Below are 24,350 nucleotides of genomic sequence, written 5' to 3'. Positions count from 1 at the left end.
GAGACCTTCCGATCGAGTACTTTTCGGACGGTATCAAAAAGTTAGAAAATCGTTGTACTCGCTGTATCGACCTAAAAGGAGAGTATGTTGAAAAATAAAACCAACTTTTGCCAAATAAACGTCTCCGTGTTTCATTTTTCAGGGACTTATCAGACTGCCTAGTACGTTACTGATAGATTTTTTTGGAATTTTTTTTCTGAAAAATATTTGAAGACAATTTCGATTCTTTAGATTTCACTTTTTAGGTTAAATTACACATGCTGGATTTCATTGCAGAAAACTCCTCTCGTTTGCCATAATTTCACTTATCTCCTTCACATTATTATATTTTATTACTGATCAATTATTTGGGTAACTTAAACGTATAATTGAAGTAATATTATAAAAATGTTCGTCGAGGGATGGCTTTACGATTACAAATGGGAATATGGTACGGCACTAGCAGTCTCGAACGCGTTTTAATCTTTGGTACCGAACATACGTTTTATCCTCTGCACCTGATTTAATTACACAGTCCACTTTAAAGAATTAAAAAATGGTTGACCATGGAAGTACTGAAGAGTACAGGAGAAAGAACTCATCAAACCGCCAAGAACAAGCCGGTCATCCAGGAGTTCACAGGAACCCAACGATTCGAGTCTTATCATCTCGTCGGTCTAACTGTTCCGATCCCCTTTCTCAAGGAGACGTTGCTCTCCCAAGTGGAACCAAACATCCCTGAAAAAGAGGAAGTCCTAGAGAAAAGGTCACCGAGCGCAACAAACTAGGTGACACCCCTGTTTTAAGTGAACCAACTATCAACAACAGCCGCGTTCTCCGTAGTTCCGAAAAACATTTTTCCGTTGCTGTCGAGCAACCCGAATTGGGAACTGGAGTCAAACCGGACGAGAGGCCCACTAAAGCAACAGCCAGCCCCGGGGGATCTGATTGACCCCCTAGTGCCGCTAATTTGCCGTAGCTTATAAATCCTTTTTGACGCAGTGTATAACTTCTTTTAATGTATATACTGGGTATTAAATTTATCTTGTTATGTCACTACATAAAGCTTAAAGTCACATTAACAAACTGAATTAAACTATTAACTGTTGGAAAGCGAAGGTTTGGGAGAGATTGCATTGCAGGCATACGGTAAGGCTGATTCTATGAGTCCATGTTTCGATATAATGTTTGGGTTTATTAAAGCACTTACACAGATGCGTAGTAATGATGATATACGTTGGTATTGAATCGATGTCGTTCCTTTAATCGATATCGATTAGGAATAGATGTCGTGGAGATCTTCACAGAATCGGGTCCCGGAATTCTGCGAAATTGACGGAATAAATCCATTTCAATATCACAAGGTCCAAGCACTGTAATAGCGGGGTTAGCTTTTAACTTTTCACTTATCCGTTCGCGCAGTAGCGGAGAAATGGCGATCTGCGGTCGAGAAACTGCTAACCTAGTTTCGGGATTTGTCGAATCTGGTCGCCAAAATTCGGGCCTTATTCTTTTCGAACTATGTCCGTGTCAGAATGCCACAATTTGTATTATGACAGGTTAATTTTTTAAAGTAGGAATAATTTTTGGCGTTTTGATCTCTCGATTACCTACACGAGGATACTCATCACTGTGTTTCTACAGCTCCAAGGGTTTCCTAAACTACAAGGAGGTGTTCCACTTGCTCTGCAAGTTGATATTTTAGTGTTGACAACTCCACTTGTAAACAATTTGCCACTATTAACAATAACTTGCACTTACATTATCATCACATTACATTATCAGTAGCCGTAACGGCATACTGCGCTTTCCTGTCGATTTTGACGACCTTGGCAATTTGAGAGGGGAGACGGAGGCGCAAGAGACCGGCAACATCAGAATACATGTGGCTATCTTAGTATTCAGAACGTTGGAAAACCTATGTTCGCTCGATTCGAGTATTGAAGCTATTTCTTGAAAAATAAAACGGATTATTTTCAGAAGTGGATAATTTCTCTTTTGGGTCCAAGTAACCTTTAAAGAATCAAGGAAATCAACTTGGTAGAATTTTCTCTTTCGACTAGCACAGTGTCCGGCCCCATGAAATCCCTTTCCGTTTTGAGTTAGTTCAATGATACCAGTCTATAGATAACCACGCCTACTAACCACGTTAGGTCGACCGTGAATAACAATCCGGGTAATCTCCACCCTAAACAGAAAGTTATATCACAACGAATCGCGAATTTACAATAAAGCATGATTTGATAGTAATAAAACAGGATACGTGTGTTGATCAAGGAACTCATTTATCAGAGCAAATAGATAATATTGATGATCTTGTTTAAATTTTCGGGAAAATCTAATGTATAAAAGTTGACTAAGAATCGCTCAGGGTGGTGGAGCTTAATTAAAGAGAACAGGGAATACTTTGAACCATTAAAAAATTCCATTAAACGCTTCTGGATCTAAAATGTTCGTAGAAAAATGGCATGTTTTTTAGAACAAGGATATCACGAGAACCGAAGAAAATCGAACATGGTCAATCACGGGATTAAAATGATTTCAAGTGCTAAAGATTAGTTTCCCTACTTCCTTAATCGGATGTAATTCAAAACCCTTTAAACATTATACCGAAGAAGTAAATTGTGCCATACTCGCAAAGAAGAAAATTATTTGAATTTTTTAGACGTGCTCGAAACTGTCATCATGAACGTGTCATGAATTTATCAATGAGCTGTGAGAAGCCGCAAGGTGACAACTGGTACCGGACTGGAAATTCAAAATAGAACCCCGTATCTATTTCTATATGTCTTTAATCTCCAAAGAGGAGAAATTTCAGGATTTTTACTCAGGAAACGTATTTGACATTTCCGCCACCACGACTCGTCATTCAGCACGGAAAATTCTATTTCCTTCTTACCACAGAGTAAGGAGTCACTCGGCAGCACTACCCCATGGGCTGGTCATCATTAAAGATGAACGTAAGTGGTAATAAACTACTCTTAATTTTAAACAGGTTTTTAATTATTGTTTGTTACTGTAGCTCCGGACAATCATTGATCCTCAGTTTACTCCTCGATATTAGTCCCAAACTAAAAATTACACACTTCTCCCATTCAAAAAATCAAACCTGCCGAGTGATACTTCGTCGTGTGGTCTATCGGGTACAATTCCCCCGGCTTTTCTCCTTATTTCTTGATTTATATGTGCGAATGACCTGATATATCTTTATGCAAATGATTTATATGTGCCAATGATTTAATATATATATTGTAACGAAGTTTTATGTGATAATAACGAAAAGATGTAAAAAAAACTTTCTGGAGTCTCGCCGAAACCGTACTTAACCTCCGAACGCAAAAATCGAACCACCGTCAAATACAGATTTAATAAAAAAAGACGGAAGATCCACTACGTTCATCAACGGATTCCTGGATAAGAATCGCAGCACATTGGAATAAAAAGCCATAAGTAAGGATGGACACACGAGAAACTAACAGCTTGTCAACACTAGGGCAGACGACAGTGGGTGTTGACATTCCCAGAACACAAGAAGCAACCCGAGGAGATCAAGAGGGCGAATTTATTCACCGGCCAAAGGAGGGGGGGGGGGTACTGCAGCCAGCGACCAGACGCCATCGGCACGATGCGCTAGCGCCACTACCAGCGGCGAGCAGCGGAACTAGGTCGACCCCTGCGTATCAGATCGAGCCGAAAATGAACGGAGGTGAGAATGAGCAGACCGAAAACTGTCATTTTTGGTTCCTGACTCGACGAAGAGTGTAGTCACCATGACACCGGGGTGAAAATACAAGGATTGGAAATAATCAGATTGCGGGATGGACGATAAGAAGAAAGAGGAATTGGCCAGGTGACTGCAAGGTGAGTGTTTATCTTTTGCCGTTTCTGCCGCCTGTGTTCCTCAGCCTTGGTGACCGACCTCCACACGGTGTGTTCGGTGCTTTCCGCGTGGTTGTGAACTCGAAGCCACGAAGTAAGGTTAAACGTCCGAGACACCTCCGACACCCGGCAGTTGGAATACGCTCGACTCAAAGCCCGACTGTAACCTAGTTGAGGCGGGCGACTTCTAAGGGAACCGTTGAGGTGGACACTCGACTACGAACGCCGGCTGACGAGATAACGTAGGAGTCTCGGGTCACCATTTTGTAATGTAAGAATTCACAGCAAGGAATTCCTCTGTTGTTTCACTCTTGCAAAGGAGTAATTTCTTGTATTAATTTTTGGAGGGTTGGAAAATTAAGCGGTTATTTTTTGGCAATATGTCACACTAATTTTATATTACCCGGTGAAACTGGGCATGGCATTGTTTTTAGGTTTAGTGTGTTTATTTGTAGAGAGAAATTGTATGGCTAAATAAAATAGGTTCGCGGGTTGAAAAAGTGCGACCCGCGAACTGGGTTCACTCCAAAACGAAATAGCGTTCAGCTTAAAGCTAGTTAGATGGCACACCCATTTTGTTGTAGTTACGTTTTCTTTCTCTTATCCTGGGCCTTTCCCGACCAGGTGAGTTTAACAGTTTGCACCCAGTAAATTTGGAAAACCTGGCTACAATATTTATGCAAGTAATTGGTATATGCCAATGATCTGATATATTTATGAAAATGATTTATATGTTCCAGTGACCTGATATATTTATGAAATGATTTTGACGTGCCTCTTTCATTATATTTGATATCATATAAATTTAAAAAGTTTCCATGTACTCATATATGTGCATATTGTGATAGGTATTCGCGTATCGCAATTACGCAAACGAAACCATAAATGGAAATTAAAATAGGAATTTCTCTTAATGTTAATAAAAAGCAAAATTAATTCTAGTTTAAAAATAATGAGACTAAGATCGAGACGAAAATAAAGGAAGAATTTGGAAAAAAATATTTCTGCGAAGATTGAAAACTTTATAATATATATGTTTTATTCAACTTTTACGCGGATGAACCCAGTTATACATCATAGCCACGGACTAAGCCAAGTGACTAACGAGATTAGAATGTTATAATTCAAATAATTTAATACGATGCTTGAAACCTCCTGCGAAGATGTTGTAGGTATACAATTACGAGCGGCCACGAGCGTTGGAGGTGACAGCAGTCACCTCTGGATGCTTTCTTAGAGCTACCGTCTGCCACTCCACGGGTTTTTAGTCGCTCGCTTCCTGATGATCAAGAAAGTTTCTTACAATTCGCCAGGTGTTTAATAAAACCGCCTTCTGAGCTCCTGTCAATACCCTACTGACTCCTAAATGTTCAAGATGTTCAAAGCATCTTGCGTGCACATTGCCTGTTGCCGAAATCACAATAGATGCATAATTGACATTCTCCATATGGTCTTTACTTCATGCCTTGACTCGCTATATTTGTGGGCCGTGGGTTTATAGATTGTCTGCAAATTTCGGTTAAGCAGACAAGCAATGTCGATTATGTAGACTATTCTACCGTTTTTTCTCGCATCACGATGTCAGGTCGATTGGCCCAGATGTAATGATCCGTTTGGATAGTAACATCCCAATATAAGATGTAATCTTCGCTGCACAACATGATTTTCATCAATGTAGGGATGTATGGTAGGATTGAAAACACCATTTTCCGTCCACTTGAGGTCTTTCAAGGTATTTTCGAGACGTATTCCAAGAGGAAGATCGGATTCATCGAGTGACTCTGTTTCACTAGCTTCATGAGATGACTCAAGTAGATCAGGTTCGTCAGAAGATCTAGATCCAATAGAGACTTGTAAACTCTTATCACTTCATTTGCTTCGAGTAATGTAATCAGTTTCATTGATCAAATAATCATCAATTGCATCATCGCTATAAGAACTCTCATCCGATGTATCTGGAACGATTCGTTTCCTCTTGAGTTTTGGCATTTCGCTCTCAGGCAATAAGGCTATAATCTGTAGGCATCATCTTTCACCTTCATTTTAGATAACAGGAACTGAAGAAGCTATTGTACATCTTCATGGATGTAGTGAGAGTTCATTGCACTTTTGGTAGGAAAAAGATCGTCATTCTGAGGTCAAGAATGATGTCAAGACTTTTGCCACTATTTTTTTAGTACTAGTAAATAAAAACATGCATGTACCAGCTTTGATGCTAAAATAGCAACAAATAAATAAATGTATCATTTGACCTTAAAATATCGATTTTCAAGGTCACGTCTGCGTTCAGGATTTTTTGCACTATTTTTTTCTTACTCAGCACCTCAAAAAACATGGGTATGCCAACCATAACGCTAAGATATGAAAAATGACCTTGAGATGGTGATTTTCAAGGTTAAGTGTGCCTTCAGGATTTCTTTCACTATTTTTTTCGTACTCAGTGCATCAAAAAATATGGGTATACCAAACTATAACACTGAAATATCATAAAAAGTTTTTTTTATATTGACCTTTACGTTGCGGACGGGGGTGGTCGATATATCGACCACCTATCAGGTCAGGGACTTGAAATGAGTCTTCTGTTGAAATTAAGCAGAAATTTTTGGTCAAATGAAAACTCGATTTGAACGGAAATTTTCACATCCTCTAAAAGTTAACTTTTCAAGGTCGGTGTTAGACCATTTTATGAACCCGAAGGAGTACGTGAGCACAGGGATGGCATATGTGTTGATTGCTCTGATTTTGTTTGTGGAGTTGAGAAAACTCTTCATAATCAATCTGAGTCTCGTAGTGAAAGCAGTCGTTAGGCTAGTCTTAATTATCGTATGTTGAATACCCTTAGATTCAAGAATACCCAGATATTTATATAATTTATATTTATATTTATATTTATATGATTGCCTCGATGTCATTTTCGAACTCGTTCTCTAACTCTGCGGTCCTTAATTCCCCTCTGTTTAAATGCACTGTTCTACATTTATCTAGTCCGAACTCTATGTGAATATCATTGGAAAACTGCTTTGTGACATGGATCACTTGCCGCAGTGTTTGGGTCGATCTAGCGTACAGAAGATGGGTGCTGTTTAGTGTTTTGCTCAATGGATTCAACGCTAAACAGAACCATTGTACGCTGAAAGAGTCTCCTTGAAATATACCTGTCGTAAAGCGTATTGATCTAGTTATCCTTGGTTGTCCATGATCAAAATACTTCTTGTACCCAGAGCCTCATCGCATGGCTTAGAAAGTCAATAATGCGTGGACATATTTTGTAAAGTTTTAAGACTTCAAGCAAATAGTCACGCGGCAGGGAAGGAAACGCTTGCTTGTAGTCAATGTATGCCATGTGTAGTTCTTTTGATGCCTACGAGCTTGAGTCATGGCAACAGCATCTATGGTGACTATATCTCTTCTGCACCTCATTCTTTGAGAATTATCTCGTTACTCACTTTGTCCATCAGAGTTTTCCCGCATATTCTGCACAAGAATCTCATTTCCATTGCGTTAATTTTACTCCTATCTTTTCTTGATAAGTCCATGTCTCGTTATCGTATATTACAGTCGGTACAAATATAGAATTATGTATTGCCATTTTAGCTTTATTTGATATATTTTTACTTCTAATAAGGGGCCCTGCTCTACCAATAACCTTCTTACCTTCGTTTATGCGTCTATCTAACTCCTCATCTACCTTCCTGCCCCTAGTAAATAAGCTACCAAGTATACCTTGGTAGCTGTCCAACAGATTGAGAAAACACTATTCAATATTGTATTAAATGATGAGAGAATTGAACAAGTTGATAAGTTCGTATACCTTGGTAGCATTTTTAAAATATGAAACCGAAAAGATACCAACGCAATTTTAAAAATCAAATGAAACTGAGGTCAAGGGAGATTAAAACTAGAATGACGAACGCGACAGTTAGGGAAAGCGATCATGATAACTTAGTTTTGGAAGTGGCGGTTGTAAATAAAGTCAAATGTAAATCTACCATTAGAAATATGGTCCCAAGCCTCACGACGCAATATGAGAGCCATTACAAAAACGAACAATAGGTCAATAGGCCGCGGGAGGTGTTTTGCGTAAAAAAATACAGAAAACCCAATGAATAGCAATAGGTCAGACAAAGACGGGTTGACTCAAATATATACCGAATAAACTCAAACTCGAAACGACCAACACTCACTCCATGATCTCACTCAAAACCCAAACATGACGTAATTCTCAAGGAATAATCTCCGCCAAATAAATTACGAAACATTTGAACCCGATTCCTTTTTTAAAAACAATACGCAGTTCATTTTAGAGTCTGAGAAACTTTTAGAAAGCGCATAATATAACGAATTTATAAAACAATCACAGGAAAGATTTTTTACGGAAAGGTAAAAACGGCAAATAATAATTAAAGACAAAACATATCACGTGCGCTCTCAACAATAAATAAGGTAAACCGACCATTACTGGGACAACGTAAAAAGTATGTCCAATACTGAGACAATAATAAATATGATTAAGTATCTATTATATTCCAACATAAATGATAAAAGTAAAAATGTTCTATTATTTTTGAAGTTCTTTTAAATTTGTTACCACTATTTATTTTTGTCCTAACAAGTTATACATTTAGTAAAAAATAATCAAAAATATTCCTCAAAATGTGCGAATGAACTGCTACAAAATTGGCCATTTTCTTTTTTATTCCAAAACTTTCCGTGTTATTGAAATTTCCTACACTTATAGCAGTGTTTTTAATTAAATATCACAGTATTATTTTAGTGATATATTAAAAATATTGTTTATAAGACACAACCTTGCCGTTTAATTGATTATTTATTCTAAAAAAGTTCTTCAAAGTAATATATTGAAACCTCCAATTATAACCTAAAAGTTTCCCAACTGCTTAGGTAAGTAATGTAATATAGTGACTAATAAATTTAATTTTGCAACAAAAATGAGCAATAATGCATTAAAATTAAATATTAAAAATTTATATGAAATATTAATAAAATTAATATTATCGATTTACTTTTTAAGATAAATTAAGTAAATTAGAGTGATACAAAATTCTTACTACAGAAAAGCGTTATGCTAGCTCTAAGTCATTATTTTGTAAATTTACAAGAACTAATAATTATTTAAGCAATTTCGATCAAAAAATTAAAAGTGACTTTTTGTATACGAGTCAATTTGTTTACGGAGTAAACTAAGAATGCCTATCCGATGATTCTTTTCTATGCTGCTTTGCAAATTTACAAGGACTATTAATTATTTAAAGAATTTTAATTAAAAAATTAAGAGTTTGTCCTTTTTTCTACAAATAAATTTGTTTATGGAGTTAAGGGGCTAGTACCTAAATAATTTTTTTAAAAATCCAAAAATTTTTTTCTTTATTTTTGGTCACTATATATATATCTAAAAATAGGATAGAAACCAACATTTGTCTCAAAGCGTGCTGAAAGTGGCTGAAAAACGAAATACGCCGCGAGGCCCCCCGAAGCGCTCGTAACGCACGGTATGCATGAACCAACTTTTAATGTAAGGGCGGGCTCTGTGAACTCGATCTGGTGTCGCGACATTTTTCAATTTTGAGGTTCGATTCGTTTTCAGCGACCCTGAAAACCCCCGAGTTGCAAACATGTAGCAAATCAGATCAATTTTCATATATTTCGTCCGCCATATTGGATCCGCCATTTTGAATTTTGCAGTTTTGACGGCGGATTCGTTTTCAGAGTCCCCGAAAACCCAAGATTACCGAGTTTCACTTTTCTGGTCCCCAGAAACTGCCCATAATTACATTTATTCTGTGTAACATATATGATACGCTGTGCTTCAAAGGGCTAAATTTTGAACGCGTTTTTCTCGAAACAGTGTTTTTGAAGCTGGCGGCCACGATTCTGGCCGATCTACTTACGTTGCAAAAAACGGTCAAAACACAAGAACTTCTACCATTAATTCATTTTTTTTTTAATTTTTAAATAATTAAGGTTCATTCGATACCCATGCATGTTCTTTTAAAAAATCTTGTTGAATTTTGTGTTTCAGATAAGCTAAAGTGGAGTTATCGTGGTCGCCGAATGAAAATCGATTTTTTTCGGGCTGGCGTATCTCCGCGGGAAGTCATGAAAATAATTTTTTTTTAATTTTTTTACATTTAAAAATATGTACTATAATATGCTGAGAAACCCATTTTTATGTAATAAAGTCTACTACTAACAAATAATTATTGAAAAAAAGGTTTTTATTTGTGTGCTAGCCCCTTCAATTAAAATATCTATCCGATTACTCTTTTTTAGGTTGCTTTGTCAAATTACAAAAACTATTAGTTATTTAAACAATTTTAATTAAAAAAAGTAAAAGTTTTGCCTTTATCCTGGAAGTCAATTTGTTTACAGAGTTAACTAAGAATGTCCATCCGATTACTCTTTTCTATTTTGCTTTGTAAATTTACAAGAACTATTAGTTATTTAAACCATTTTAATTAAAGAATTAAAAGTTTGGCTTTCATCCTGCGAGTCAATTTGTTTACGGAGATACCTAGGAATGTATATCCGATAACTCTTTTCTATGTTGTTGTGTAAATTTACAAGAACTATTAATTATTTAAACAATTTTAATTAGAAAATTAAAAGTTTGGCCTTTATCCTGCGAGTCAATTTGTTTACTGAGTTAACTAAGAATGTTCATCCGATTACTTTTTTCTATGTTGCTTTGTACATTTACAAGAAATATTAATTATTTAAACAATTTTAATTAAAGAATTAAAAGTTTGGCCTTCATCCTGCGAGTCAATTTGTTTAAGAAGTTAACTAAGAATTTATATCCGATGACTCTTTTCTATGTTGCTTTGTAAATTTACAAAAACTATTAATGATTTAAACAATTTTAATTAAGAAATAAAAATTTTGGCCTTTATCCTGGGAGTCAATTTGTTTACGGAGTTAACTAAGAATGTCCATCCGATTACTCTTTTCTATGTTGCTTTGTAAATTTACAAGAAATATTAGTTATTTAAACAATTTTAATTAAAGAACTAAAAGTTTGGCCTTCATCCTGCGAGTCAATTTGTTTACGGATTTAACTGAAAATGCCTATCCGATGAATCTTTGCTATGTTGTTTTGTAAAGATACAAGAACTATTAATTATTGAAAGAATTTCAATTGAAAGATTAAGAGTTTAGTTTTTTTTTACGAGTAGGCTCCATTTTTTAACATGATTAACTAAGAATATCTTTCCGATGATTTTTTTCTCTGATGCTTTGAACATTTACAATTATTAATTATTAAAGAAATGTTTATCAACATATTTTTAGCTTGGCCATTTTTCAAGGAAGAGGCATAATTTGTTTACGGAATGAACTAAGAATGTCTTTCGGTTATCATTTTCCACGTTACTTTGTAAATTTATAATAATAATTAATGTTTTAAACCATTTTCCTAAACATATTGAGAGTTAGGGTATTATTCAATTAATAAACAGAATTTGTTTACGAAGTTAACTAAGATTGTCTTTGCGAAGACTCTTGTCTAAGTTATTTTTTAAATTTAATGGAATTTTTAATTATTAAAGAACTCAAAGAATTTAGAATATGCCTATTTTCAACGAATAGGGTCAGCTTTATTTACTAAGGTGGGCCTAAAATCACTGTATCAATTTTAGTACCGTTTAGTTACAATGTAGCTACATACGAGTTTATTCAAAGTACTCAAATTTGCCTAAACATTTGGTCGAATGAGAGGAAAACTGCAGAAAATCACCTTCCGAGTTTAGCCGGCTTTTCAAAGTTCGAGTACACAACCCCATCGTATGTCATAGATGGTCACCCATACAAGTGCTAGGTGCGCTCGAAATGGCTTGACATTTGGACTCTTCTCGAGAAAATAATTTATTCTGCATCGTGAGAGGGTACCCATGCAAAGACGTGTAAAACTAGAAGTTATTGATATAAAAATAATTATAGGGATATTTTATTGAACTTCATTTCCAAATAAAATAATTACAAGTAAATTAGTGGGTCTCCTACGTAGTGCGCGTATGAGCTTCTTAGTCCGAGATCCCACTGCGTTTTTTCGAAGGTATGAAACGATCGTGATAAAAGGTAGTGTAAATGAAAGCCGACACGTAGACGATTAAGAAACTGCCCCCTGCCAGTTCGAAGTTGGTCAAAGGTGCGATAAAATTTGATTTTTAGCGGCAAATTCATTGAATAATCACCTGGTGTGTCCAAACACAATGAAATCTGTACCACATTGTAGGGGGCAATTAGTGCTTTCGGAAAATGTTGTACTGCCACCCTCCACGTTACCACGTTACCTGTACACGTTATCTTTATTGTTTATAATTCATATTTTTGGTTAAATATTTACATATTTCGTTAAAAATTAAACTATTTTTATCAAAATTTCACTATTATTATATCATAATTAAAATCTTTTTTTCAATTTGAATTAAATTAATTCAAATTAAAATCAATTGGAAGTAACATTTTAATTTGATTCAAATATATTTATTGCAACTATTTAGTTTAAAAATAATGTATTTAGTTTGAATTTAACCTTTTTCAGTCATATGAAATGAATCTTTTTGGTTGAAATATCATCTTTTAGGTAGCATGTTCAATTCGTTTTTTTTATTCGAAGTTTTTAAAAAATAAGAATGACACCATTCCATTATTTCTTGAAAATTCAACTATTTAGGCCACAATAACTCTATTTTTATTGAGCATGCAACTATTTTTTTCCAAATGTTTTCGTTTTTAGTTGAACTTAACTGTTTTTTATTTCAAATTAAAATATTTTTCGCTTGAAATATCAGCCAGTACATTTTACTTGAACACTGATATATTTTGGCTTAAAAATCAATGGCTTTGGTAAAAAGTTAAACTATATATAAAAAAATTAGTTTGTTGTTCGAAAATGTATCATTTTGGTTAAAAATTTATATTTTCGGCTTGAAAATTTAACTGTTATGTACAAAAATGGTCTTTTTGGCTTCAAAGTTTAGTAATTTGGTAGAAAAGTACATTATTACTGATACTGTATGCTCACAACATGATGGTATTGTTGAAAAGGGTTAATCCATTTGCAAATGTTTGCCGCCTACTGAGGGAACTTGGAGTAATGGATCCTTTTACAGTTTCTAATGAGGCTCAGTCGTCTACCCCGTCGCACCGCACCCACGCAGCAGCCCTCGCCCGCAACGAAGATAAAGCCTCTTCTTACGGTAGCCTCCCGTCTACAATATTGCAACGAATGAAAATAAATTCAGCAAAGAAATACCTGTGCGGCATATTTCTATTACCTTGAACCTTGGCAGGATGAGTTTTTCATGTACAGAGGATTTTTAGCTTTCATTTAGTTTTCGTCTTATCGCGTTCACTGAAAGCATACATTGCAAGTTACCTGCAAGCACGCCCTTTAGGCCTCCTTGCCGGGAGTTCTTGAGCGGGTGGAGGGTGGTAGTACAACATTTTCCGAAAGCACTAATTGCCCCCTACAACGTGGTACAGATTTCATTGCGTTCGGATAAACCAGGTGATTATTGAACGAATTTGCCGCTAAAAGTCCAATTTTATCACAACTTTGACCGACTTGGAACTGGCAGGGGGCCAGTTTCTTAATCGTTTACGTGTCAGCTTTCGTTTATACAAAGTTTTATCACGATCGCTCATTACCTTCAAAAAACGCAGTGGGATCTAGGACAATCTAGTTTTCTTGAAAATTCGTCTTTTTGGTTCAAAAAAGTATCTTTTTAATTATAAATTTCATCTTTCTTAGGCAAAAATGCAACTATGGTTGAAAATTAATCTGTCTGGGTTGGGACTTCAGCAGTTTGATTGGAAACTCGTTATTTTTTTTAATAATTCGTCTGCTTTCAATATGTACTTAAAATCTTTTTTGGTTAAAATATCAACTATTATATTGTTTTATCAACATTTAACTTTTTTGGCTAACCTGATACTTCAATTTTCTAAGCAACTCTTGAATTATTAAATCAAAAAGAGTAATTTTCCACCAAAAATGATTAATTCATATCAAAAAATATTAAAGTTGATATTTAATGTTTAAATTATAAATTGAACATGACATGGTTCTCTAAATAAATAAGATTTTTGATTAAAAAAAGGAAAATATTTTATCCAAATTTATGAATTTTCTACCTAATAAATATCATTTTTAACAAATCAGTTGCATTTTTCTCAAAAAAATGTAATTTGTAATTGAAATCGCAAATTTTCGAACCAAAAAGACGAACTTTCAACAAAATAGTTGAAATATTTATCAAAACAGATTTTGCAGTCAATAAAATTTTCAACCAAATAATAAACTTTGTAACCAAAAAATAATTTAAATTGTTTCAATAAATTTTTCAATTTATGTATTAACTTGAATTAAGATGAATTCTAATTTAAAATTTACTACCAAACACTTTAATTTGCAAGCAAATCGATACTGTTAGTCTATAATATTACATTTTAATGCATACTTACTGATTTTATTAAAAAATTGAATTTATGAGTTATTTTTAAATTACTTACCTAAGCAATTGGCAAAAATGGAGCCTAGAATTAGAGGTTTCAATAACTTACTTTAAGCTACTTTTTTAGAATAAATAATTAAACAGTAATCACAATCCATTCTTGATTTTTAATGTATTCTGTAATAAATTATAAGTAAAGAGCTTATATAATAATAGCTTCTTTGGTGTCCCACTTAAGGATATGTTCCAAAATTCGTGACCCACTAATGGGCGATCTGACTAGCTTTAAAAATATCCATTTATATTAACTTACTATAAAATTACTAATGTATTCTTTGTTATAATCGATCAAATACTGTCTTAGCCACTTATTAGAACGGTTTTTGTACTAAAAATTCCAATTTCCCATTTTAAAATTGTGTTTACGTGGGTTAGCTTTTCCTAACTGTCCCAGTAATGGTCAGTTTACCTTAACAGGTGGAATAGAAATTTCAGAGCTCATACAAATAAATAAGATACTGATTACGAACACGATACTAAATGAGCAAACAATCCCATCTACTTCTTTCCCTTTCGGCATGATAGAAACGCCGTTCGATAAATAAATGTTCGTGAAAAATACTAACAGACTTTTTCGAAGATTTTAAAAACGCTTATATTAATAAAAAAAATACTCAGAAGAAACGAGACAAAAAATTAAATTTTCCAATAAAAAGGACTCAAGATATTCACACTTAACAGAAATTCCAAAAGCAGGTGAAAATTGATTTAAAATTTTCATAATTAAATAAAGCAATAGCAACTAAACTCAAAACAAACAGACTCAAAGAACAATGGACTCTAAAAACAAGAAATTTTAAGGACAATTGACTTCACAGACGAGTTTTTCGTTTTCCCTTTCATATTTGTCTAATTAGGAAGATACCATGTAGAAGGATCAGAAGCGAAAAAAACAAGAAAACAGAAACTTCAAACACAAAACTAGGGACAATTGTAAAAAACTACAATATCAATTTCGCGAAAGATTAATACGTGAATTTATTTACATACCAGATAACCTTTTTGACATACAAGAATTATTTCAACTTAGCAACAACTTTGCAACTGCAGACTCCAACAGACAAATCTACTCATAATAAAAACCAATGATAATTATTAACTAGATTTAAGATTGTTAAAATCAAAATCGATAAAGCAAACCCCAAGAAGAAAACCGAAGAATCGCAAACTTTGTCTTGAAGGCTGATTTTAAGTCTATTTCAAACTTGGACAGAAGAACTACGAAAATTTCAAGTATACACCCGAACCCCGGCAACGATGGTATCTGTAATGAGATTGAAACCTCAGAGAAGTCCCGAAGTCTTAGGAGACGGCACACCCCGCCGTCGGTCTTGTCCAGTCGCTAGTAAGTACAACTTAGTTATAAATTTGTCGATTACAATGCCTTCAAAAAGTGCTGTCTACCCTGTCTGTAACCGTATCCCGATAGAGGACAACCAGCCATCTCCAACCGCTCTAATCCGGGCCACCAATACACCGGGATCTCTCGCGCCTCTCAAGAGGAGAACCCTGATCACCAGCATTACGCCACGGGCTGGTCATCACCAACGATTAATGTAAGTTATGACAAACAAAAACAAAAAAAAGGACAATCTCATTCTTATGATCAACTTAAGTTTTCAGTTTGGGGGTTTTTGCTTAAGTTTAAGATCAATATACAGCTTCAGTTACTAATAATTATTATATAGGGCTCAAATTAACTACTTAAAGTAATTGTTTCCTTCATATGAAGATATTCTCCTTTCAGGGTAGAAGCCGACATAGTTTTTAGTTTCATAGAATATCCGATTTATTTTTTTAATAGATGAAGGAAAATTTCACTAATAAAGAACTGTTGCAAATATTTCGTTTTGGAAAGACGATGAAATTTCCCGAGGGCACAAAAAATGAAAATTTGCGATATAGATTCAATTACTTCAACAGAAGTTAAGGTTTGAAATAAAAATTTCACTACTTTTAACAGCATTAAGATAGAGAGTTAGAAATTGTGGAATAAAAGTAAGCAATCGCGACTGACTGACTTTGCAATTTGTTGTTGAATTGACTCAGAAATTTAGTGCGTAGGCTTTGTTAACTTAAATCCTAGATCCAGTGGTATGAAGACAGCTTTTGAATCTGCCATTCCAAATCTCTCCAACGCTTCCTTTGTTTAGTTGCTTTTAGATATTTCTATTTCACTATCCTTTAGAGTGAATCCAAAGCCTCGACAATGTTTAATTTCACTCAAGTCGTTGAACTTGAATCTGCTTCTCAGCTATTTCTTGACTTCTTCTTATTGATGAACCCACAATGATGTCGTCCACGTACATCAGGGCTGTCTAGTTAGAAAAAATGTTATCGAAATAGGTTATTTGCCAGATGGAATTTTAACAGCACCTCCGAAATCTACTCATTTAACTTCACAAAAGTGACCAACCTCCAGGCCTCTGGACCTGAGAATCGGCAAGTGGTGGTGGAACTCGAACATGTGACGATTGAGTCAAATTGCCCTATATGGACAGGGCTCACGTATATTGCTACCAATACCGTACTTGAATTTCGATTTCCCACGTAGATAAAGACATCCAAATTCAATGGGTTTAATCCAAATTCCATCAACTTATGATTTAACTTTTTATTTTATTGATATTTCACTTGCTTGAATCCGTAGAGAGGTCTCTTCATAGCGTAGACTTCCTTTCCCATTATAGTCAGCTGAAACATTTTCTAGATATATATATTTAATTCACGAATCTTGATAAAACATCTTTTTTGCTGTCACCGCTGAGAAAAGCTATGGTGAGATTCCATTGGTGAACTTTCATATAACAATTGAATGCAAGTGTTATTAGTAATTGTATTAAGCTTAATCGAGCCACTATTACAAATGTTTTCTGGAAATCAACACCGTGGCGTTCAAAATATCCTGTTGCTTTAACAAAAGTATGCCTTATATTTTTATTGTTAAAATAAAAATATGCTTTCCCCCGCTCCATCTTCCCATCAGAATCGTGTTTGTTCCACAATATGATCCAACAACCGATCACTCTTCGATTTGCAGACCTATCCGCCAGTTTTCCAATTTCGTTCTTAATTAGTGCACGAAAGTTATCTCGAATTGCTGCTTTCCACTCACTGCGCTTGTCTTCAGCCAGTGATTCTTTCAGAAAAATCTCAGATATGTTTGCGTAATATAAAAACTTTTCGAAAGCTATTCTTCCATCTGCGAACCTGCTCTCCTTAGAAGGTTTTCCAATATCGCCGGTTCGAATAATCCTAGGCCATCCAGAAAATCTTCTTTGCTATACTTGCTTGGCTCGGTCGATTGATAAATGGAATAAAACTACCTCTAGATCTCGTTGGATGTTGCGCAGAGTTCAATCAGTTTTAGCTCTGAAAGATTACTCGCCAAAACTGAACCAAACCCAAATTTGGCCCGCGACACCTCACGTTTTTGCTACTGCTTCCGTTGCAGACTCTTCTGCCTTTAAAGCAAGCCACGTTTCACCATATACATATTCCTAAGAATCATAGCTTATTATCAAAGCTTCGAACTGAAGCTTTCACGTATTAAAAATATGATTGCATAGTGTTTCGATTCTTGCCGAGTACTATCATAAAAACTGCGTGTTCGATGCTCATGAATTGAATATAAAAACGGTGTTTTTTGAAAGATGTGAATGAAGACGCACGAAATTACTCTTTTTTGCAATGCCGTGATGTCAAAAACACGAAAAGGGCTCTTTTCTCAAACATTCTTCCATTTTACAACAGTTGAAATCGAGATAGTTAAATAAATATACAGATAGATCGATGTTTTCAGCCATAACAGTAGTGTGCTTGTCTCGCCATCTAGTAATACGGGAGCTCACAGCCACTAGGTAGCACCAGATGCTCTAGTCAATAATCCACAACAATTTTAATTGGATAAATGAAAAACTGCTTTTATTATACAAAAATGTTAATTTTTGTTTTTAAACTAAATAATTTAAACTTTTAACTTGTTTTGTGAATAATCTAGAAACTTGTAGTTTTTACTTATCCAATTCAAATTTTCGCGGAACTTTGACTTGAGCAGCTAGCGCTACCCAGAGGCTTGCAACCGCCCCATTGCGCTTGCGTTAGAGCAGAACGAGAAGAAAAATAATAACTGCTTATAACCTGATCGATATTACGTCTTTATTGCAAAACAGTGGAAAATTAACCAAAATGTCGAATGTGGAAGAAGGTAGAGTTTCATGCAGCATAACACATTTTTCTCCGTAATTTGGCAAGTTTAAACCATTCTTCTATTAAACTCAGAATTGATATTTTCTTTGCTGGGGGCTCAACGGAACTTACTGCCTTTTCATAATTTTGTTGCAAAAAGTATCGTGCGTGTCTCGTAGGAGGCCCTTTTCGTGATTCAAGCACTGTTTTGGACTCGTCTTCAGTTCGACGACTGGTCCTAAAGACATTGCACTCGTCACGAAAAGATCTTTAATTCCCACTGGATACGCAATGCCCTACCGAAAAGAATCTTTGAGTATATACTAAAAATTCTTTAGGTCAAAGAAGCTTAGAGAAATTCTCCGCAGGCACTCAGGTAGATATTTTTAAAGGTCCAGGAAGCTCGTTTAAATGGTCTGAAGGCTTTAAAATATCCTTTCCGAAATTAAAATAAGAATACGATCATAAATAACAATCAGAGAGGCTATCTCAATAGGGTAGCCGACACTCAAGGGTCCTTTGTTAAGCTTTCGGATTAAAATTTAGAAGTAGATTTTTTTTAATTTCATATGTGAAAGTTGTTTACGATCATGTGCAACTCGTTAAAAGGATATCAATTAAAGTGATACCTTTTACTTCATATTGCCAAATTATAACCATTTTTTATTGAAGTCTTTCCCTCTTGAATCCGTGCATAGATAGTTATTAATTGGAATATTTTTTCAGACAGTTAATAACTACAACTGAAAACATTTTTTGGTCCTTCGAGCCGGATACGGGAGTGAAAAGAAGAATTAACTCTAAAAGTGAAAAAATTGGCGTCAAAAACGAGATATAAAAGTTCGCGAGAGCTAACTGTCGAGAAAACCAGCATAGCTTCGACAGTCGTCAAATTTCAGTTTCAAGTGCGATGTTCGCTAACTTGATTTGGACCTGGAATATTGGTGTGGAAAATTTTTCTAACCATTTTGTAGCTTTTTTTGGAAGGTTATCTTGGGATGTTTCTACGATTATACCTTCATAGATTCTTTACTGCTACCAGTTTCCGGTACAGCAGCTGTTAAATAATTGTCTTCCCACTTCTTCGTCTTTACATGGATACTTAAAAGCCTCGCTTTGCAACGATGAGTGTAAAAACTAGACTTACAGGCTAGATTTCTCTATACTTCGGAAGAGAAAAAATCCATATAATACTTTACTAAAAGACAATTTTTACGAATTGAAGAGGCTTATCTTGCAGCTTTCGATTATTTAAATTCAAAGTTGCATACTTTTGTCTCAAGTGTTACAGCGGCAGCTGATCAATCTTCGCGAGAAAGCGTTTTTCAACCAAATTCAACTATAACTAGGTTACCTGAAATTACGTTGCCTACATTTTCAGACTGATTGAGAAAATTTGCGTAATTGGTTAGAGGCGTTGATTGTCAATAACGCTTTTTTATCTAACGTGTCATGTTCACATTCTTTGAAAACTTCTTTGGTGATTGACGCTGGCCATGTGATCAAACATGTAACAGTGACCGATGCGAATTTCACTACTGCTTGGAATACAATTAAACTCCATTACAACAATAAACGCGCTCTGATTAATGGTCATTTTCAAACAATCGCGTCTATTCCGAATGTCTGTAATAATGCTGTAGTGGAATTGAGGGTGTTACGAGATACTGCAAATGAAGCTTTAACAACGCGCATTCGCACTTTAGAAGCGATTCAACTATCTAAATCTAAATCTCCCGAATAAGAGTAAAAATAATAAAGGGCAGTCAGTTACAGGTCACAATGCCTCTGCCAAATCTAAATGTTTAATGTGCAAAAAGAGTCATCATTTATTTGAATGTAGACAATTTCGAGAATTATCAGTTGATCAACGCAAGGAACTTGCTTTGCGACACCACTCTTGTATCAATTGCCGAAATTGATAAATCACAGTATGAAAATTAATTAAAGCTGTTTCTTAATTCAGCTACTGACGACCGTAAAAATAGTCTGTGAAAGAAGTAAACATTAGGAAGCATAAACTTGATATCAGGTTGCTGCTGAAATTGAATTTGGCCGCCCGCTATAAGAAATAATTTTGAATGCGAGCAGCAAGCAAAGCTTAACGATCGGCCGGTCGAATTTCAGAGTGGCAGTTTTAATGCGAAATGAGTAAACCAAGACATCTTTACCTGGAAAGCATTTGATTACGCGACCGAGTGACCATTTGTTTCGAGGGCAACCATCATTGCGAATCAATACTAAGTCCCAGATTTTAAAGTAAGATTATTTACTTGTCCATTTATATCGGTGCTGTAAGGAATGCAAATATTTGACAGCCCAACGTCACCAAAAAATCTCCGCTATATGTTGAATGACCTGCCCACTAGATAGTCGATTTTCCTGTATAAATTCAACTGAATGCAGCCTTAATTCTTGTAAGAGTGGTATAGAATTCTTCGAGAATGAGAGTTCTAGACCCTATTATTCGGCGAAAGTTATGCTTGAAATTTTTGACTCCAGCCTCCCACAGACGCACGGTGAATTGTAAAGCGATGATAAGTGGCTAAAAAGGCATCAGAAGTATAATCTAAAACGAGCTCCAAATGTATGGCTCAAGTTACGCAGCAAGCGAATAAGAATACGTTACCCTTGTAGCTTTTTTGCCCTCTGCTCGGAGATACGCGTACGTTGAAAGGGCCTGCGTAGTCGACCTCAGTGTGCGTAAAGGGGCGAGTTGGAGTGTCCAAAAATTCGGAAGGATACCCATAAGCTGTTATGAAACAGTAGCTCGCTGACGCACGCAAGAAACACAGGCGTTAATCAACCTTTTAAAGAGCGTCCGAACTCCCAAAACAAAAAATCCTTAACGCAGCGTACGTAAGGTAAGCTTTGTACTATCATGGAGTGACCTAATGTGATCATGTTGAGCAATAAACTCACTTATTCGGTGACGTGGTAAAATAATAGGATGCTTCTCAATGTAACTAATTGTAGCATTATATAAACGTTTTCCCAATCATATTACGCAGGACACATCTTGAATCGGGTTCAATGTCTTTAACGATGAACTTAATTTTATTTTATCGTCGCGTTTAAGAGCAACCAACTCAAGTTTAAAGTTTTCTTTCTGAATTCGCCGAACCCAGCATGAGAAGGCTTGATGAATCTCATCTGGCCCAAGAGCCAAAGTTTCACGCCGGAAGTCAGATTTCGGCAACCTACCGACCTTGATTAGGAAGGCCGTGATAAATCCGAGTACAGTAAGCAGTCACTCTTAACAATTTTGACCAAGACGATAACCTATCAGCTAAATCGAAGGGTTGCTTAGCTTGCTTCATTGAATGGTTAGAAAATACCTTGCAGCACTCAAGGTCAATATTCGGAGACAAATCAGGCCGTGATTCTTACCAACTTGTAGAATGTTTGCCTAGCCGGTGTGGCCCATGCCACCATAAGGGATGATCCTTTAAGTCTCTTGGAAAAAGACCCTTGGAAGCGCAATCAGCGGGATTGTCCTGCGTGGGAACATATCTTCACTTGGCATTTGGAATGAGATCATGATTGTGTGACACTCGATTGGATACAAGGGTACGCCAGGTAGACTGATGCTTAGTAAGCTAAGTTGGAGCCACTGACTCATCTGTATGACAGTAAAGTAGACTATTTTCAAGATCCACCGTAATTGAGCTCCACATAATTCGAGTCTAGGTATAGTTACCGGAAGAATCGGAGCCACCCTGTATTTTGCAGTCAATAAGGTAACTTTTACAGTTCCGTCCTACACCTTACATCGCTAAAAGAAGCATATATTTATGGATTCCATCCATGCACCTACTTGGGAGGAAGATAGAGCTGCGTCCGTTCCTCCATCGTCATTTTCTCCTGCGAAAACGTACAAATCGGAACTTAAAAATGGCATAAGCGCCAAAGTTTGAAATTCCGAAAGGGAACCAGGCCCAACATTTAAATGTCCTAAAAGGCATAAACGCCAAATTGTATTACTTTAAAGGGGCATACATTTCGAAAGTTAACACTCCAAAAGGGCATAAGCGCCAAATTTTGGAACTCCAAAAGGGCATCAATGCAAAAATCTGGAAGTCCAAAAGGCAATAAACGCAAAAATGTGGAAAAACAGTAGAAAATTCGCGCTACAATTAAGAAATCAAAAAGGAAATACATGCATATAGTTGGAAGTACAAAAGTACATAAGCCATCAAAGCTTGGAAGTTCAAAAGGGTATAAGCGCCAAAACTACAATTAAAAAAAAACATTACCATTACAATTCGGAAATCCAAAAAGGCATAAGTGCCAATGTTTGGAAGTCCAAAAAAGAAAAAGCCTCCAAAGCTTGGAAGTTCAAAGGTGCCTAAGCAACAAAGTTGAAAGTTGAAAAATGGCATAAGCCGCAAATTTTGGAACCCACCCCTGCCCTAAGTTTATACCTTCTTACGGTCTTCTCGCAATAAGTTTAATTGAACTGCGTCCTCAACCGATTTTGTTTTAGCACCCTAAAACTTTTTAAATTCGCCTACCCAGGCACTTGTGTCAAAGAGAAAGTTATAATTATCGGCCTGAGTATTTTATCAAATTTACACGTATAACTCACCTCAAATAAAGGACAATTTTGCATCCTGAGAGACTTTAGCGTGGGAAACTTAGCTAATTTCTCAACATCACTCCACATTGACAACAGAGTGCCATTGATATTAAGAAATTGGAGCATCTGGAAAGACGAATGTGGTTCCTTGTCTATGATCCTGCAACATGGTGTCTCAGATCTTATTTTATTACATGTCTTGTTCTCAAGATGAGACGTATTTTCTACCGAGTATTGATCACTGTACTGACATTTCTGTGACTTATATAATGATTGATTCATATTTGCTTTATCCTCACTGAATGTAAGCAATGGAAGTTTTTGAATATCTTCGTCAATTAAGTTACGACTGCAATCGTTGAGATTCAAAGACCTAATTGGACACTCTGCGAGAACAAGGTTTTCTAAACTTGGAAATACATAGCCGAGCTTTAAAATTTCACCCCAATATTCAATAGGATTACCAGTAAAATGCAACTTTTTCAAACAAAAATGTGCAGTTTCTGGGTTTTCATAGTCAAGGTCCACAGCTCTATATTCATTGAGCGACAAATGAAGTTCGTCTAAGTTTTTCAAAATTTTAATAAGGCGTTGCACTGCGGGCCATGAAACCCTAGTTCCATTCAGAACGAGGTTTTTCAGAAAATCATAGTGTCCGTCTTTAAGTTCCAAATCTTTCGCTAGACTGTTGAAGCTAAGATTTAGAAATTTTATCTTCGGCATATGCTGTAGAATACCAAAAACTTCCTTCCATTCTGAAAACTTATTTTGAGCAAGATCGAGTTCTTCAACATTTTTGCACTTGTTACGAAGTTTTTCTTTATCATTACCAGCAGAATCAATATCGCAATCTTGTAGAACTAGTAACGCAGGCACTGTATGACGTGGAGATTTTTTCGGAATGAAGATACTAACTAATACAGCTGCTTTAGGTGAACTTGATTCTATCTCCTCATCAGTCAAAGAACAGTCTACCGCAGTAGTACCATACTTCAATTCCAATGCCTCCAATAACGACGGCATGTTCAACTCATTCTGTAAAAACAAGTAGAATTTTGTAAAATATGCGGCAGATCTATACAATACAAAATATAAATATAGTCTGCGTGAAAATGTTTAGGAATATCTAAAATCATATAGAGACATATATCCGCTAAAAATAGTAAAGGTGTTTTACAAAATGTAGCTTG

At 35.7% G+C, this 24,350-nt stretch overlaps 1 protein-coding gene across 1 annotated transcript in view; it reads right to left on the bottom strand.

Annotated features, from left to right (window-relative positions):
* Nucleotides 1-24,350, bottom strand: part of LOC117175643 — a 183,577-nt gene that overhangs the window by 85,680 nt on the left and 73,547 nt on the right. Inside the window, exon 2 of the mRNA XM_033365349.1 lies at nt 23,170-24,195. Coding sequence (XP_033221240.1) covers nt 23,170-24,183 — 1,014 coding nt within the window. The 5' untranslated portion in view covers nt 24,184-24,195. The remainder of the gene's footprint in view (nt 1-23,169; nt 24,196-24,350) is intronic.

This window comes from Belonocnema kinseyi, chromosome 6 (assembly GCF_010883055.1).
Source record: "Belonocnema kinseyi isolate 2016_QV_RU_SX_M_011 chromosome 6, B_treatae_v1, whole genome shotgun sequence".
Taxonomy (NCBI): domain Eukaryota; kingdom Metazoa; phylum Arthropoda; class Insecta; order Hymenoptera; family Cynipidae; genus Belonocnema; species Belonocnema kinseyi.
Note: the sequence above shows the minus strand (reverse complement) of the source record. Positions and strands in the feature narration are given on the sequence as shown.